The 17630-nt window shown below is 39.2% G+C and overlaps 1 protein-coding gene across 1 annotated transcript; it reads right to left on the bottom strand.

Moving 5' to 3' along the window:
* Positions 1 to 691: 691 nt before the first annotated feature.
* Positions 692 to 15328, bottom strand: LOC130915457 (uncharacterized). Its single transcript, XM_057835481.1, has 4 exons — positions 14805 to 15328; positions 8557 to 8611; positions 2927 to 3041; positions 692 to 2716 (listed from the first exon to the last, which is right to left on the bottom strand). The coding sequence occupies exons 1-4, from the start codon at positions 15096 to 15098 to the stop codon at positions 2536 to 2538; spliced, it is 645 nt and encodes a 214-aa protein (XP_057691464.1). The 5' UTR covers positions 15099 to 15328; the 3' UTR covers positions 692 to 2535.
* Between the last annotated feature and the right edge of the window lie 2302 nt (positions 15329 to 17630).

Genomic DNA, 17630 nt, shown 5'->3' with positions numbered 1-17630 from the left:
TTAGACTGTCAAAGTCTGTAAAAGATCCAAGCTGGACATAAATGGAGTTAGTGACATAATTTGCCGGATGATACGTAATGACATCTGTCATATGCATTCATTAATGCCCATGATCGTGTCATGTCATAATCATGATTGTAAAATGTTACCTATTAACCCAAATAAATCAACAAATAGGCCGCACTGGACTATAAGCTGCAGCATTCAAAATGTGGGAAAAAAGTAGCACAGTCCGAACATTATGGTAACTGATTACATTAAATGGGTTCAAAACATTTCTTAATTCAATTGAAGGCCCTTAAATCGAATTGGTACACTTTTGTAATATAGGCAACGATTGTATCGTTGTAATTGATACTGTATTGTCATAACATTTACAAATTATTCCCCTAGAAATTTTGCGCTGTAGCTAAGGTGAATAGTAGGTTTAAATGTAGTGATATTTGTAATATATATATATATATGTAAATGCTGTCTTTTTATGATGGTATACAGTGTATCACAAAAGTGAGTACACCCACCTTATTTCTGCAGATATTTAAGTATATCTTTTAATGGGACAACACTGACAAAATGACACTGACACAATGAAAAATAGTCTGTGTGCAGCTTATATAATAGAGTTAATTTATTTCCCCCTCAAAATAAATCAAAATATAACCATTAATATCTAAACCCCTGGCAACAAAAGTGAGTACACCCCTTATTAAATACGTACATCCCTAAATCTCCAAATTGAGTACTGCTTGTCATTTTCCCTCCAAAATGTCATGTGACTCATTACATGAGTGGTGTCAGCATTGCTGCAGAGATTGAAGCGGTGGTGAGTCAGCCTACTAGTGCTCAGACCATATGTCCCACTCTACATCAAATTGGTGTGCATGGCTGTCACCCCACGAGGAAGCCTCTTCAGAAGACGGTAAACAAGAAAGCCCGCATAGCGACAGCCAATTTGATGTAGAGTGTGGCGTATGGTCTGAGCATTCTCAGCCTGACCCCCAACTTCTTCAATCTCTGCAGCAATGCTGACAGCACTCCTGTTACAAGTCACATGACATTTTGGAGGGAAGATGACAAGCAATACTCAATTTGGACATCTAGGGATGTACGCTTTTTTTGTACGTTTTTTATCTGCAGAAATGTGAGGGGTGTACTCACTTTTGTGATACACTGAATGAATGCTGTCTTTTTATGATGGTATATATGGATATTAGCCTCCTTTATACATTTTTATTTCATATTATTATTTAGAGAATCTTCAAATTTACAGAACACACATACTGATAAACCCTGAGGAGAGGCAACCTCAACGTGTCAAAGTGTGAGATCACATTTTTGCAACTAGAGCTTCCATCATAGCAAGGTAAGACTTTGTCCTGGAAGTGACTTTGAATACCTGATAAAAGGCGAGGCTTTAAATAGAATGCAAAAAAGACCATAAAAGTCTCTCTTTATGATCAGTTACTCATGTTCACCAAGTCAGTCTGACTAACCACTCCAGTCAGTCCCTCCTACCACAGGCACTTCCATTTCTGTACGCACCCCTGCAATGACCTTGTGGGCCTATTGGGGCGGAATGACAGCCCTTTGATTGCCTATTTGAGAGCCTGAGGCCACTTTTTAATACACTCACTCAAACAGATGTGATGAGTACAGGGCTGGGGCAAAGTCAAATAGGAACAAAAGGTTAAATGACAAAAAGCAATAAAAAGTAAAGTCAAATAGCTTTGATGCTGTCATATGTATGTTTAGTTTGGCAATTTCCCTCCGTAATTCACACCTCCTCCAGTCAAACGCTTATGACTTTATTGCTCATTTAATAAAGTATTTTAATACATTTTTCCCAGCTCAGTTAAATGACATTTTAATGTCACAAATGCTTCAGAAGGATAACACACTCGTGCAACAGCAAAAAATAAAAATCAGAAAATTACAAAAAGGCATTTTGGACATCAGAGGGAAAGGGGCAGGTGCCTCAATACTCATAATATTGAACAATATTGTAATTATCCGAGATACACCTGTAATGTCCTGAGCAATACAACAACAGAAAACGTGTGATATCAAGGGTTCGTCTACACTAAGACACACACACGCACAGTGTTTGTAAAAGTTTAGCTGTTTAGTTTCTTTTTCTGTGGGTCATTTCCTCTTCCATTGTATATAATCGACTTTGTTTTCCTTGTTACAAGCCATGATCACACAAAAGATTTTTACGTGAGAAGGTTAACACCTACAGTACCAGTCAGACAGGATGTAAAACGAGTACTCCTTACAAATCTAATGTCCTATCTGACAATAAACCATTCTGTTCAAACATGCTGTTCACATTTGCAACAAACAGATGCTGAAAGACTGTTCTATTTATTCAACAAAAATAAATAACATGATGAAACTGAATAGCAATATCCAATTGGGGTGCAACACTGGTAGAAAATATTTCAAAAGTTGTAATGTTACACATTATTTATGTGCTAATGCCCAAACTATTTGTCTCTTCCATGTTTAGAATCCTCTTCCTTGTGCTACTCAGTGTCAAAGTCCTTGACCCTTTGCTCCTTTTTTAGGGGCTTTAGCCTTTGGCTTCTGTGGTTTTGGGGCTTCTGCTTTTGGCTTCTCAGGCTTTGGGGCCTCTGCCTTTGGCTCCTCGGCTTTTGGGGCCTCTGCCTCGGGCTTCTCTTCCATTTCTTTTTCTGCTTTACTGCTACACATTTTACTGCAAAGAAGAGTAAGAAAGATGAGTTGCTAAAGATGTGAATTCAAACGTCATTTCATGAGGCATTGTCGTAGTGTCTTTGTAACATTAGCTCCCATTTGATCACCATTCAGAGTAAAAGAGACATATTGAGTGGCTAAATTAGCACTGATGAAAGTAATGTTATGCAAAGCAAAAAGACAAACATTATGTCCATTGAAGAGTGCATACTTTGCAGAATCTACTCCATTCTTCAAAAAGGCGCACACTGCACTAGGCATCTCTAGTTCCTTTCTCAATGATTCCAGTTTGGCAAACCATGAGTCCACTTCTTTACTCGCCTCACCTGCAAATTACATGAGGAACTTTAAAGTGCATGTGACACGAAAAAGCATGTTTATTTCATAATACACGCGGTATTTTATGCCCCTGAATGCTATGGGCCGCTTGGATGTGTGTGGAAGCGATCACTATTTTTATTTAGTTTTTTGAATCCCGCGCCATGAAAATGAGTGACTTTCGGCTTCGGTCTTGCATTGAGGAGAAGGGCACTGTGACGTGTACGGTAGAAGACGTTCTCTTCATGCTACAGTGTACTGTTGTGTATGAGGACGAAGGATTCAGCTGATTTTGCGGATTAATACGTTTATTTTTCGCATCACGCCAGCCAAACGGCTGTAGAAAAATCATTATGTATGAGGGAGAGGCGTACGCGCCTTTTTGGAGTTTCAAAAGGTTCCCATTCACCGTGGATATTTACTGTGGGACCATTGGACTTACGAAGAAGTGAGTAAACATCTTGTTTTGTATTATGTCAAATACGAATACAGCGATTACAAAGTAAACACTACAAACTTCCTTTAAATGAAGGACTACTTACGTTTGATCATTAATAGGCATGTAAAAAACTCTCCTAATGCTCATTAGCAGCAGCACGTTAGCTGCACAACAACTCCAGCCACCCTCCTCCGGGGAACGAACTGTAAATTGCTCTCCCCTGGGCGGTTTGCCAATCCGCAAAGACAATCGACAACCGGGTCGTCATGTCAAAAAATCCAGGATAGTTATGTGTGATTTTCCGCTTTGAAGACTTTGAAACATCACTCGGTTCGGGTTAGCATGTCGGCTAGCTGTCACGCCTTCTGGTTTGTTTACATTCTCCGAAGCCGAGGAAGGGAAATGACATATGTCCGATTTAGGTTTCCTAAAATATCGTTCGGGAGGTGCGACAGTAAAGGTGAAGTCGACAGTTTTGACCATTATGGAGTAATTTTGCCATGTCGTCCTGAATAAATGCATTTTTATTATTTCATATTCCATTCAGCACAAGACTGTTATTTGTCATGACCATGCCATTTATTTAGCAATTGGGGAAAATACTTGGATAAAAAGAATATCCTGTAAAAATATTGACGTAAAGAGACAGAAACAATGACATTTTGCCGCTCTCTTCGTCGCGTTTTCCTCGTTGTGAATAGTTCCCCCTCGACGGGCTGACTGGTCCTTCTCAAGCCATTTACATAGCTATTGGGGAAAAATACTTGGATAAAAAGAATATCCTGTAAAAATATTGGAGTAGAGAGACTGAAACAATGACATTTTGCGGCTTTCTTCGTCGCGTTTTCCTCGTTCTGAATAATTCCCCCTCAATGGGCTGAATAGTAAAATCGATGAGCCCAGTCTACCGCTGACGTCATCCACCTGTTGGGGACGCTAAAGCCCTATAATGGTAGGCGTGGCTAACCGGCAGATTAAAAGACTAATTTCTCGTCATCTGTGCTTTGCTAAATTGTTGTATATAGTCGAATCGTCTCAAAATATGATTCTAATTCACATAATAATGCCATTTAAGACTTTTTTTCTCGTGTCGTATGCTCTTTAAGCCAACAAAAAACACTTTTTTATGTTTAGTGTGGATGGCAGAAACATTGTAAGTTGCACTTTTAAGGGGTAGTATCAGAGCCATAACAGACTGGGTGGAACCTGTACAATCAACGGGAATGCCAGAACACAGTTACAAACATCTAACACTTACGTCTCTAATTAAAAAAGTCCAAAAAGATGCTTTTAGCATTAGTACTGATCTGGCTGTGAGGATGCTACAATAAGACAAAAAAATATCCTTTCTTGTAATTACGTATTGAACGCAATAGCAATAACTGCAGCATAAAATATTTTCATGCAGTGGCGTAGTTAGGTTTCAGCACACATTTCAGAATATTTGTTTAAATCAATAATCATATAACCTATCATTATTAACTTAAATATTTAAAATTTGTCAGTTTTCCCTCACTTCATAGAATAAGGTAGAAAGCCCCATCAGTTCGTCGTCCAAATAGAGAATGCCCACATCACTGAAAATCCACTCTGTGTTTTCCCTGTGCCCTTGCTCGCAATCGGTACCGGAGCGGCGTTAGAGTATAACGGACTTTCTAACGGCGTTCCCCTCGTTAAAATCTCGTTAAAATCATGGTGTCTTTATTTATGCTCTCGCGTGCTCTTAGGGTTTTGCTGTGTTAATTTTTTTTAAATGCCCTCCTGTTCAAAATGTTTATTCCCCCAGAAAATTGAGATTTTAAGCTTTCCAATGATGCGTCACACATGCATGTAGGACAATTTTGAAATTTAGCTAAATTGGGGGTCTTTAAGTCACCTGAGTGTAGTTTCTGCTCTTGCAACCCTCTATAAAAACTGCTGTATTTTAAGCCAAAAGAACTGTTGTGGTTGATAGAACAATATGTCTGTATGCTGCCAGAGCAGATTCATGGCCCATTAAGCCCCAAACTATTTTTAATTTCTCCCTTTTACCCTGGAAACCCCCGTTTACAGACGTCGCGCAACCGCTTTTGTTTCAACCCAGCCATAAAAAGAAGGTAAGTAATAATATTTATTATTTAAAATGTCTGTCATTTATAGCTTGGAATCATTATTCGATGTCCAATATTTTGTTAAAAAAAATAAATAAAAAACTCATTCACTCACATATTTTAAACTTAAACAAATTACGTCAGAATGAAAAATTTGGTGTCTGTAAAAAAGTCACTGATATCTGCCTCATAGCTATCGCTTGATTTTATTTTTTTGTTACTTTCGCATTTTACCAGATATGTTGGATGATAAATAATCAATCCAAACAAAGGAAAATGGACAAAAAAAAATTAAAAGGGTAAATATATGAAAAAGAACATCTCGACCACTCCTTGATGTCTGCAATTTCTGCATCGCGACCCTTGTTATTTTACCATGTTTCACCCATAAAATTTCCCAAAAAATCCAGCTGTGGCCATTCACTAAGTAAGTATGCGAGGTAAGTACGCGATAATAATTCGTTAAAGTCATGGCGTCTGTAATTATATGAAAAAGAACATCTCGACCACTCCTTGATGTCTGCAATTTCTGCATCGCGACCCTTGTCATATTACCATGTTTCACCCAAAAAATTTCCCCAAAAAATCAAGCTGTGGCCATTCACTAAGTAAGTACGCGAGGTAAGTACGCGATAATAATTCGTTAGTCATGGCGTCTGTAATTCTGCTCTCGAGTGCGCTCACCTCCAGATAGGGTTTTGCTGTTTAAAAAACTTTTTTTTTTTTTTTTTTTTTTTAAATGCCCTCCTGTTCAAAAATTTTCCTCCCCCAGAAAATTGAGATTCACCTGCATATTGAAAAATATGGGTGTGACGATGCACACGTCAAGGTACAATATGTAGGGGGTCACGGTTTGGTGTGGGTTCAGGACAACAGGAACAACAAAGTTTCTCACAGCATTTGAAAGTTGGACCTCCTGGGGGGTTGAGCCCCCCATGTTCTTAACCCTAGTGACGCCCCTGTTTCCATGTATATAAAATACGCTTTGGAAAATAGTTGGGAAGTCCACTAATAATTAGTACTTCAAACTTGTATGAAAGCAGGTCAAAACACCTCTGATTCTGCAAATGTAATAAGTCACACAATGTTTGCCTTATCGCGCTACTGATAGCCAGGCAGCTTGATAGCAAGCCAGTTAACAGTATTACTACTCGACTTCATAACATATTATATATGGCTTATCACCTTACTTCCTTGCTGACCAAAAAACTACTTCTGTAGTAACTACTACTACTGTTAAATGTATAGTAAGAGCTTAAAAAAAAAAAAAAAAAAAAAAAAGCAGGTTCTTAAACATTCCCTATTTTGGCTATAGTATTATTGTAATGCCCTACCTAAAAATTACAGCTGCTCCTTCAGTTCCAATGTTTAAATTTTAAATTTTGATGTGTTAAAATTTAAAGTGAATGCGATACTGTAAACATTTGTATGACACTGCAGAAGTCATGGCCTTTTCAAACATGATAAAGTGCCATTAAGCAGTTTTCTTGAGTCGGCAATCTCCCACCCAAAAAATTTTAATATATACAGTGGCATGCTGTGTATTTTTGCTCTCTTAATTATTTAAGACACGCATATGTCTGTTTTACTGCCACCTTTCTTCACTCTTCCCTCCTCTCTTCTGCTTGGAGAGTGGGCTAGGTGGTGGGGAATTCAATCAGAAGCTGCTACTTCACACTAATGGTTCTGCGAAGGCCGACTGGGACAAGATATTAGATGAACTACTTTCCCACTAGGGTTGCTCTGAGGATGCTACACCAAGAGTTGTGTCCTGAGAAAAGGCCATTTTTTCCGAGGCCTCTACCTGCTGTGCATCTTGCTACTGTACCTGTATATGGATGCTCGTGCTGTTTTAGCTAATCCTGTGTGTATTTTGTCATAAATGTTGCCTACTCAGCATCCATTGCACCCTGGCCATCCTGGAAGGGTACCCCTCTATCCCTTTGCCCCAACTGAGCGCCGTCATTTCATCAGTGGCTATTTCACACAATTTATTCTCATGTGATAAAACATGGTCCATTTCTACTCCTATGTGCAGTTAGCTATCAAACTATGCCTACCATCAGGAAAAAATAGATATTCCCTTGGGGTTTTATGTTTTTTTGTGTTAGGATCTCTGCTGTGTGAATAGACACAAGGGAGACACTCCACATCAGCTTGTCCAATTAATTACTACGTCACTGTGTTTCGTGTAAGTGTAAGTATTTAGCACACATCAGGGAAAGTAAACTATTCTGACACACACAGGTAGATTTACGCACTTGATTGACCGATAAAGATCTTGCGGGTTGTTATTAAGCAGATATATGCACACGCAGTCCTGTAGCTGGAGGGTAGGCATACATTTTCCATACATTCAAATTTGGCACTTTTAGACATCACTCTTCTGTGTGGCGTCTCAAAAAGAAAAGGGAAAAAAAAGGAACAGTTGACCAAGGAATGTCACCGATTTTAGGCTACACTCCAACCGCTGGCCCCAATTTGGATTTTTTGTTAGTTCCGAAATTTTTGCATAGCCTTTCATATTGTACAAATTTATGCAACTCGCGGGGTGAACGGAACACTTCCATGATGTCACACCCATGCGCAATGTGACACGTGTGGCCCATTGTCACATGTCGCAGTATTTAAGGAAATAAATATGGTGCCTTCTGGAGGTCCTAGCCGTCATGCTTTTGGAGCAATTTTTGAGAATTTTATGCTTCCAGAGTCGACATTTTTTTGCATGATAACTTCACGTTCGGTATCAACAGATAAAAGATAGTTTCTGCACTTTTATCTGCCGTTTTTTTGGGATGTTGTTTGTATGTTTACAAAATGGTAACGCATTTCACTTGTTGATGACGTCTAGTTTGGATGTGTACGAATGAGAGTTTGTAATGTGAAGGCAATGGATGCATATTGGAATTATGTCCACGTATGAAAAAGGCCTTGTTGGATTGGAAAAAATCGGAATTGGATTGTACATTCAACTTGAAAACTACACATATTTACCTTGGAGATTTTTGAGATCTACCTGTAGTGCCATCACTCCGTCTTTCAATGATTTCTGCAGCAAAAGAAAGAGCAAGTCAGCAACATATTTCACAAGATCTTGATCTGCTGCAGTGAAACAAACCCATGCATAATCTCTAGTAAAATCTTGTGAACATCTTTCTACTGTTCAAGAACAAAAGGTCCATTGTAAAGACGGTATATTCTTGTACTACATGATCACCACTCAAATTTGTATAGCTAAGCAGGTTTAAGCTTTTCATTAAATATATAACAGACCTTCCAAACTTGTTAAGAGGAGTGCAGGGTAAAGTTTTGGCACTACAGGAGGATGTTTTGGTGGTCCAAGAGAAAAACATCTATGAGGTTATTGAATGGATGTCAATATTCAATATCTATTGTTACCGTTTAACTAATTGTTAATTTTAACCCACCAGACATCATTTTTAACAGTTTAAATTTACACAATCATATAGGTAGTAAGTCTACATTTTAATCATACAAAAAAAAACAGTATTGCACAAAACATTTTTCTTCAGGAGAGCAATTCAAAATATGAAACTCACAGAGATCTTACATAAATTTACTTATTATAAAATTTAGGCCACAAAGCTATCATTCTCTTGCGTGTAGGGATGTAGATATTAAATAATTTAGAAGTGAATATTTGAAAAACTGAAAAACCTTTATTTATCAAAAATAAAATTATGTTTCTTTGTGTTGCAGATATTTTTTTGTCCACTCGGTGTGTATGGCTTTAAACGGCTGGGCATTGCCTGAGTGGTTTCTATCTTTTTGAATGACTCGGAGTGAATGTTGGCCATGGGCAGCTGGTGTATAAATGTGCTTACTAGTATTACTTTTTATTGTTTTACTGTTTATTTACTGAAGCGACAGAGTGAACTGGTGACCGTTTGTCTCTCGTAGGGTAATTACTGTATGTTTAAAGAGCATACGACACCAGAAAAAAAGTCTTAAATGGCATTATTATGTGAATTAGAATCATATTTTGAGACGATTCGACCATATACAACAATTTAGCAAAGCGCAGATGACGAGAAATTAGTCTTTTAATCTGCCGGTTAGCCACGCCTACAATTATAGGGCTTTAGCGTCCCCAACAGGTGGATGACGTCAGCGGTAGACTAGGCTCATCGGTTTTACTATTCAGCCCGTCGAGGGGGAATTGTTCAGAACGAGGAAAACGAGACGAAGAGAGCTGCAAAATGTCATTGTTTCAGTCTCTCTACTCCCAATATTTTTACAGGATATTCTTTTTATCCAAGTATTTTCCCCAATAGCTATATAAATGGCTTGAGAAGGACCAGTCAGCCCGTCGAGGGGGAACTATTCACAATGAGGAAAACGCGACGAAGAGAGCGGCAAAATGTCACTGTTTCTGTCTCTTTACTTCAATATTTTTACAGGATATTCTTTTTACCCAAGTACTTTCCCCAATTGCTAAATAAATGGCATGGTCATGACAAATAACTTGTGCTAAATGGAATATAAAATAATAAAAATCCATTTATTCAAGACGACATGGCAAAATTACTCCATAATGGTCAAAACTGTCGACTTTACCTTTACTGTCACACCTGCCGAACGATATTTTATGACACCTAAATCGGACATATGTCATTTCCCTTCCCCGGCTTCGGAGAATGTAAACGGACCAGAAGGAGTGACAGCTAGCCGACATGCTAACCCGAACCGAGGGATGTTTCAAAGTCTTCGAAGTGGAAAATCACACATAACTAGCCTGGATTATTTGACATGACGACCCGGTTGTCGAGTTTCTTTGCGGATCGGCAAACCGCCCGGCGGAGAGCAATTTACAGTTCGTTCCCTGGAGGAGGGTGGCTGGAATTGTTGTGTAGCTAACGTGCTAACAGCTAACTGCTAATGAGCGTGAGGATAGCTTTTTACATGCCTATCAATGATCAAACGTAAGTAGTCCTTTATTTAAAGGAATTTTATAGTGTTTACTTTGTAATCACTGTATTCGTATTTGACATAATACAAAACAAGATGTTTACTCACTTCCTTGTAAGTCCAATGGTCCCACAGTAAATATCCACGGTGAATGGGAACCTTTTGAAACTCCAAAAAGGCGCATACGCCTCTCCCGCATACAGAATGATTTTTCTGCAGCCGTTTGGCTGGCGTGATGCAAAAAATAAAAGTATTAATCCGCAAAATTAGCTGAATCCTTCGTCCTCATACACAACAGTACACTGTAGCGAGAAGAGGACGTCTTCTACCGTACACGTCACAGCGCCCTCCTCCTCAATGCGAGACCGAAGCCGGAAGTCACTCATTTTCCTGGCGCGGGATTCAAAAAACTAAATAAATATAGCGATCGCTTCCACACACATCCAAGCGGTCCATATCATTCAGGAGCATAAAATACCGCGTGTATTATGAAATAAACATGCTTTTTCGTGTCACAAGCACTTTAAACTAGCGATTGTAAACTATTAAATTAGTTAATATTGATACGTCGCCTTGTGAAAGTCATGCAAAAAATTTTCCGACCATTCATTATTAGGACCTAACCTGGCTTGAAAGCCAGTTGGAAGAAAAAAAAACTTGCGAGAGCACAACTTAAAATAAACAACCGAGATGTGTTTGCACAAGTTTTCACACCATCTTTTAACCATAGACTGTTTCCATTTGAAGCTTGATTATCACTGGTCAGTGTGCTACCATGATAGCCACCATGTTTTCAATTGCCGCTCGTAAAGCCCATATATGGTGTACTTAAGCGGTATATGTACGTCTCTATGTTAGTCTATGGGTGGGAACCCTACCATGCCCTGCTGACTGTGTGAAGACCTGAGAGATCCCGTAAATGCAAGTGGTCCCCGCTCCCTCATTATTTTTTTTTTGTGAGAGATAGATTACGACTTAACAATTGTGGCTCAGAAAAATCACTTCCTGAACAGTTTTCATAAAGGATTTATGTTCCAATATGGTCCAAATTCAAAGTTTCAACCAGGCTTTATTTTGATGGTGAAATCGGCCAGTTTATGGTAAATGGACTTGCATTGTCATTTTATCTAGTGACGATACAGCATCAGGAGCAACGTGGGTTCAGTATCTTGCTCAAGAATGCATAGACCAGGTCACCGAGGCAGGTAATCGAAACCACAACATATGGGTTGGGGGACAACTACTCTACCACGGAGCTGCTTCGCACCAGTTTAGAATAGTGTCCATATGAACTGCTTCACTTCCGCAACCAGAGGAGGCCAGACCCAGTGGCCAAGGTCCATTACCGCAGACTTTTTCAAACACTTCCAGGACTTAATTTTGTCAGACAGGATGTTGATCCTCACTTTTAACTAAAGACATTGCTGTTTTCAGATATAACATAATTATAGTGAAGTTGATTTTAAAGTTGAGGGTAATACACTTGCCAAAATTTAAAGTACTTCTGACAAACCCTAAAATTAGTTTAGTTGTTCTGATAGGCTTCTCCTGGATCTTTTTTTTTTTTTTTTTTTTAATATCCTATCAGAAGCCTGTAGGTGTTGTGCTAACAATGACTGGTATTTGGAACTGTTCATAATTACTTCCACAAAGACTTTGGCCCCAGTTCCAGCAAAAAAATAAATAAATAGGAAAGCCTCAATGTTTACTTTCCATCGGTATACTTTTTGTGCCATTTGTTTAGTGGCGTGGTGTGCTGTAAAGCTGCATTCACACCGGTCGCGAAATAACGCGTGACAACGCGTGTCGCGCGCGTTGCCGTCGCCAAATGCATTCACACCGAGCTCTAGAGAAGTCTGACCGCAAGACTGAACTACTTCCGGTTCAGCCCTTGTTTTGTATCCGGTGAAACCACAGACGCATCGTTGAAAATGGCATAGAGAAGGCATTGCTGCTGTAAAATACTGACTTTGGCTCAATCAAGGTTGGAAAACACTTTAGGGATGGTGGTCACTACCGTGGACAGCTATTCAAAAGTTGACACTCAAGACCTTTAACCATTTATATGGCAAGTGACTATTTTTGGTCATAAAAACGCCGTAAATATTAGCAGTTATCATTATCAATCAAGGGCGTAGGTTTGCATAGGGATGGTAGGGACATGACACGAGCAACTTTTCAGGATGCTCAAATTGACCCCACCTACTTTTAAGCAACCTTATTTGAATTATATAATGATGATAATTTATGATAATTATTAATGATAACAATTTATAAGGTCTTCCCAGATGTTGTAAGAATAGAATCGACCCTTTAATTATTAAGTGAATTACTGTATTTTCATTGTGTTCAGACTTACATTTATCACTTTTCACTGGCTGAATGTGCCGGTCCATTTTTCCCCTCAAACGCACGTTTGATTGGCTGATAACTAGAACAAACACACACACTCAAACCACCCCAACAGAAATACATGTCAACATGCCGCCTCCTCCATACCCTTTTAAAGACGAGGGATATTTGAATTTTTTTTCGGCCAGCCGCAGCACCAGCCACTGTGAGTAGACATCAATGTTGTGGAGGTGGGGAACACGCCATTAATTTTGCTACTGAAAGTCCAACCTGCATCACAGTTAGCATAACAATAAATTGTGTGGACTAACCTGCAAAACTCGAGTAGGAAGCTGCTTAGAGATAAGGTCCTCCTGTACTATATGTGTTTTCTACTGTTAACGTTAATTCGACTGTGCATTTATTCATTAATTAAAATATATATTTTCTCCATCATTATTTTAAAAATAATTTTATTTGCAGCCTATGCAGACATTTCTTTAACCCCCCCCCCCCCCAAAAAAAACTCACTGAATTAAGTGTAATTGCACATCCACTCAGTTGGTGGCAGTGCCACTCTCATTTTAAGCGTGTGCGCAGTATTTTTGAACAAAACAAGAGCACACAGCAAAGAGCTCAGGAGATATGAAAAGCTTAGAAAAGGAAATATGACGAAGCTTATGTAGCATTAGGCTTTTGGCTTTGAGTTTTAGTACAGTGGGAGACGAGGAAAGACCAGACTGTTTACTTTCGCAGCGGACAGCAGGAATTACTTTTTTTCAGCGAGTGCCAAATATTGCCAACAATCCTCCTGCTTTGGTAGTGTTACATCAGTAAACCAGCGAGCACTGTCAGCATCATATAAGGTGGCATATGAAGCTGCTCAGTGCAAAATAATAATAAATAAAATAAAAACTGTCCCTCTGTCCAATGACACTTCTTGTTGTATTAATTTTTGTTTTTTCGGTCTAATTGTTCGACATATTGTCCTAATGAGTTAATGTTGCTAATCAATTTTTAATTAATTATTATTTATTGATTTTATTAAATTTTATTTTTCTGCACCAAACGGTCAAAAAATGTATCTTGGGTGTATTTTTACAAAATGGATGTGTTTTTTTTTTTTTTTTTTGTGTATGTGTGTGTTTTTTGTTTTTTACACTTTATTGTAAGTTGATCTACATTACTTTTTTTCTTTAATATTAAAAAGAACACAATGTATGTTATGCAGAGTTGTACTTATAATAATAAGAATTTATATACAAATGATACTACAGTATATTTACAGTGGTGGCAGAGAGTTAGGGTGGGCGTGGAACGTGTCTTCTGGGGGGTGGGGGGGCTAACAGAAAATAATTGAGAAGCACTGGTTTAGACCAAATCACAACAACAGTTATCTCAAGGAGAAAACAAAATATGTTTTAAGGTGCAGTCGCCCTACGCTGGATTTCGGCCTACTTGAGCATTGTAGCTTTTTTTTTTTTTTTCCCCCCAGGTAAGACTAATGCCCACACACACCTACATCCTTGTAACACCACTGCTTGTTATTAATATTTTGATTGTAAATCATTCTTCCATTTACCTCTAATATTTTATATAATTATCAATAAATTCATGAATCAACTAGTTAATCAAATTTAAATTCAATTAAAATTATTTAAAACAAAAATGCACTCTGGTTGTGGCCCTAAGTATCACTCTAAAGTAGACTTTTTTTCTATAGGAGTATTTTATTAATTACATGTCATTGACGGTGCTTGACGTCCAATCCATTTTGCCTGCGAGGGGCGAATGGAATGGACGTCTAGTGCCGTCATTGGCAGCAAATTAGTGTCCAGTAATGGGGTTTAAAAAAAAAAAAAAAGAAAAAAAAAAGAGGCATAGTTTGTGCATGAAAGGGTTAATAATCTCGAGGCAGTGAAGGTAGTTTGAAGTGTTTATCTGAGACCAGTGATCACGTACTACAACAGTGAAGTTCTTACCACAGCTCCTTGGCAAGCTACGACCTCTTTCTTTTTCTTCTGCGCTGTCTGTTCACTCAACTGCGCATCTTTCTTCAGAGCTTTCCATTCCTTTTCGCCGGTCTCGATTTTGTTCTCCAGGGTAATCTTTTCCTTTTGCAAGTCTCCCAACACGTCGTCGTTCACTTTCAGTTTCTTAAGCTCAAATTTATTCTGTTTGTCCACTTTGTCGTGCTCAAATTTGCGGCTTTTGATGACCACCACCAAGGTCACAGTCAACGCTAAAGTCAGAGGCAGCAACAGTTGAAACTTCATTCTATTCCACGGAGCGTCTCTTCAGGTAGCACAACAAAGGCGTTTTAAATAAACGGCATAGCACCGTTAAATTAGATTGCACGCGTGCTTCGGCTTAAAAAAAAAAAGCTATCGTAAATACTAGTATCGTTTGTCAAATTTGCAACTGTAATAAATGAACTTTAAATAACGCAATGACGAAGCACCTGTGACTTTCTCTTTACAGTGAGCCAAGCAAATCTGACGTCGTGCCGTAAACACGCCCAGGTCTGGCGTAAAACGCCCTCACCTGCCTGTAGGCTGTATACCTATCAATTGTTTCTTAATTAAGTTATTATTATTATTATTATTTAAAGTAAATAAATGAATAGGAGCGGTAGTAATGCTTAAAGGTATGATAGACAGTGAACCTGCCCAATTTTGGGTTTGCTTTTCATACATTCACTTCATGTTTTTTTTTTTCTTTTCCTTTTCTTCCCTATTAAACATATCATCAATAATTGGTTAAAAACTCACATAAATATGTTCTGGAGGAGAAATTTTCAATAGGTGTCAATTACAAAGTATTGCGTATTGTTAGTGGTGGCTCCAAGGGCATAGGTTTGCATAGGGATGGTAGGGACATAACACTACCAAACTTTTTAGGACGCTCAAAGGCTATGTCCATACTGCAGGTCTTAATGCACAAATCCGATTTTTTGTCATATCTGTTTTTTTGGCGTGCCCTTTCAGACTGGTTTTGTCCATTGAGACTGTTCAAGTATGACGCATGCGTCTGCTCGGGCTGGCTGGGTGGGGGCCGCGGCCGCGTGGCGTCTCCGCTCGTCTGCGTGGCTGTTGCGCGTTTGGTGGGGCTCGCGTGCGGTTGGATGTGATGGAGCGCACTCGGGTGGGGGGTCCTGGTGCCGGGATTGGCGGGGGCGGCATAGGGTCGGTCGCCAACGGGCTTACACTCACGAGGGATTCACACCATTACTGGGTTCTAGATAACTGAGCTGATTTGTGTACAATCTTCCCCTTTCAATCACTTGGCTTATAGACTCCCCCACCCCCGTCCCCTTCTTTCCCTGGTCAACAGGCCCCCCACATGGTGTCAACCGGAAATACATCTAGCTGACGATAGCACCATCATGTTAGTAGTTCAATGTATTTCTTGTTGTTGTTTATGTTTCTTTTCTTTCTTCTCTTGTGTTTTTCTTCTGTTCCCCCATAACCCCTTCCTGTTCGCTGTTTTGTCATCATAAATGAGGTATGTGAATGATCACAATGGGAGTATGTCATACTCTCAATGTGAAACATTAAAACTGCTCAGACCAACCGGGCACTCAGACTTCCATTCTCCATGTCAAACAGCTGAACAGGACAGGTTAAAAAAAAAAAAAAAAAAAAAGAAAAGTATTACGTATGCGCACTAATTCGCAGTCCTACACGCGCTGAGCAAGAACACCCGCATGCGCAGAAGCATCAAAACAAATTACTACACATGCTGGCTGTCATCCGTCATTCCAGGGCGATCATATTTTGATTTCCAAAAAGAGGACACAAATAACAGACATGAATAATCAGACATAAATAATCCCCGTTTAGGCTTATTGACAAAGTTTCTTTGGATCGATAGCATGCACACACTGTCCGTGCATGTCACGCACACATACAGGCAGTTTGCCCCAACTCTCGGCCATGTAAGCAATCTTGAAATATTGCTCACAAAGAGCAGAGAGAAAACCGATCATTCTCAGGCTTATCCTCAACCCATTTTAATTTTTTAATGACTGTTGCGTAGCCCGTCCCTTCCCCAAAAGCCGTGTTCAAGGCGAGCTAGGCGCTAACGGACAGTTGCCCCGCTACCGTAACGTGCCGTCTCTCTCGCTCTTTGATGACGTAATTGCTGCATGAATTTCGATTTGGGAGACTTACCAGTTCAGACCGCCGAGACGTTCTGGAAAAATGTGGCCCAGATTGGATTTAAACCACATACGAAAGTGACCCAGATCGGATTAGAAATGGTCCACTTCAATGTGACTTGTCCTATTCGGACTGTCAAGTTAATGCCTGACTCGATTCGGAAAAAACACGAAGAAATCGGATTCGTGCATTACGACCTGCAGTATGAACGTAGCCAAATTGTCTCCACCAACTTTCAAGCAAACTTATATGCATTCATAAGCGGAGTTTGAGGCGGGGCCACCTGGGGGGCCCGGCCCCCTCTGGTGGCCAAAAAGTGTCATTGCATGTAATTGACTTTCCTAGATATGATTTTAAATTTTAAAATATTCTGGTAAAATATTGTCTATAAAAGTTGTAAAGCAATAAAACAAACAACAAAATAAATGAAATGAACAAAATAAAAATTATAATGGGTCAAAATTATTTTTCAAACAGATCATGTCACTATTGTAATGATATGAGTAGAATATATCTGCATGCTCGATTAGTAATGTCTGCTCGTCACAGCACACGAAAGTCAGAGATATGCAGCGAGCTTGAGTCAGCTGATCAAAAGCCCGCCAGTGAACAGTTAATGTTGACGCCTCTCTTCTGTTCTGTAACTAG

Source organism: Corythoichthys intestinalis, chromosome 4, assembly GCF_030265065.1.
Source record: "Corythoichthys intestinalis isolate RoL2023-P3 chromosome 4, ASM3026506v1, whole genome shotgun sequence".
Lineage (NCBI taxonomy): Eukaryota > Metazoa > Chordata > Actinopteri > Syngnathiformes > Syngnathidae > Corythoichthys > Corythoichthys intestinalis.
The sequence above is the reverse complement of the archived record's forward strand: the minus strand, read 5'-3'. Positions and strand labels throughout refer to the sequence as shown.

What these genes read in the sequence shown, in the direction of transcription:
- LOC130915457 (XM_057835481.1), bottom strand. Translation starts at nt 15,098, where the DNA reads ATGAAGTTTCAACTGTTGCTGCCTCTGACTTTAGCGTTGACTGTGACC. An exon ending in TAGCTTGCCAAGGAGCTGTG is followed by an intron (nt 8,612 to 14,804) that starts GTAAGAACTTCA and finishes CTTTTGCTGCAG; the next exon opens with AAATCATTGAAAGACGGAGT. An exon ending in AGATCTCAAAAATCTCCAAG is followed by an intron (nt 3,042 to 8,556) that starts GTAAATATGTGT and finishes TGTAATTTGCAG; the next exon opens with GTGAGGCGAGTAAAGAAGTG.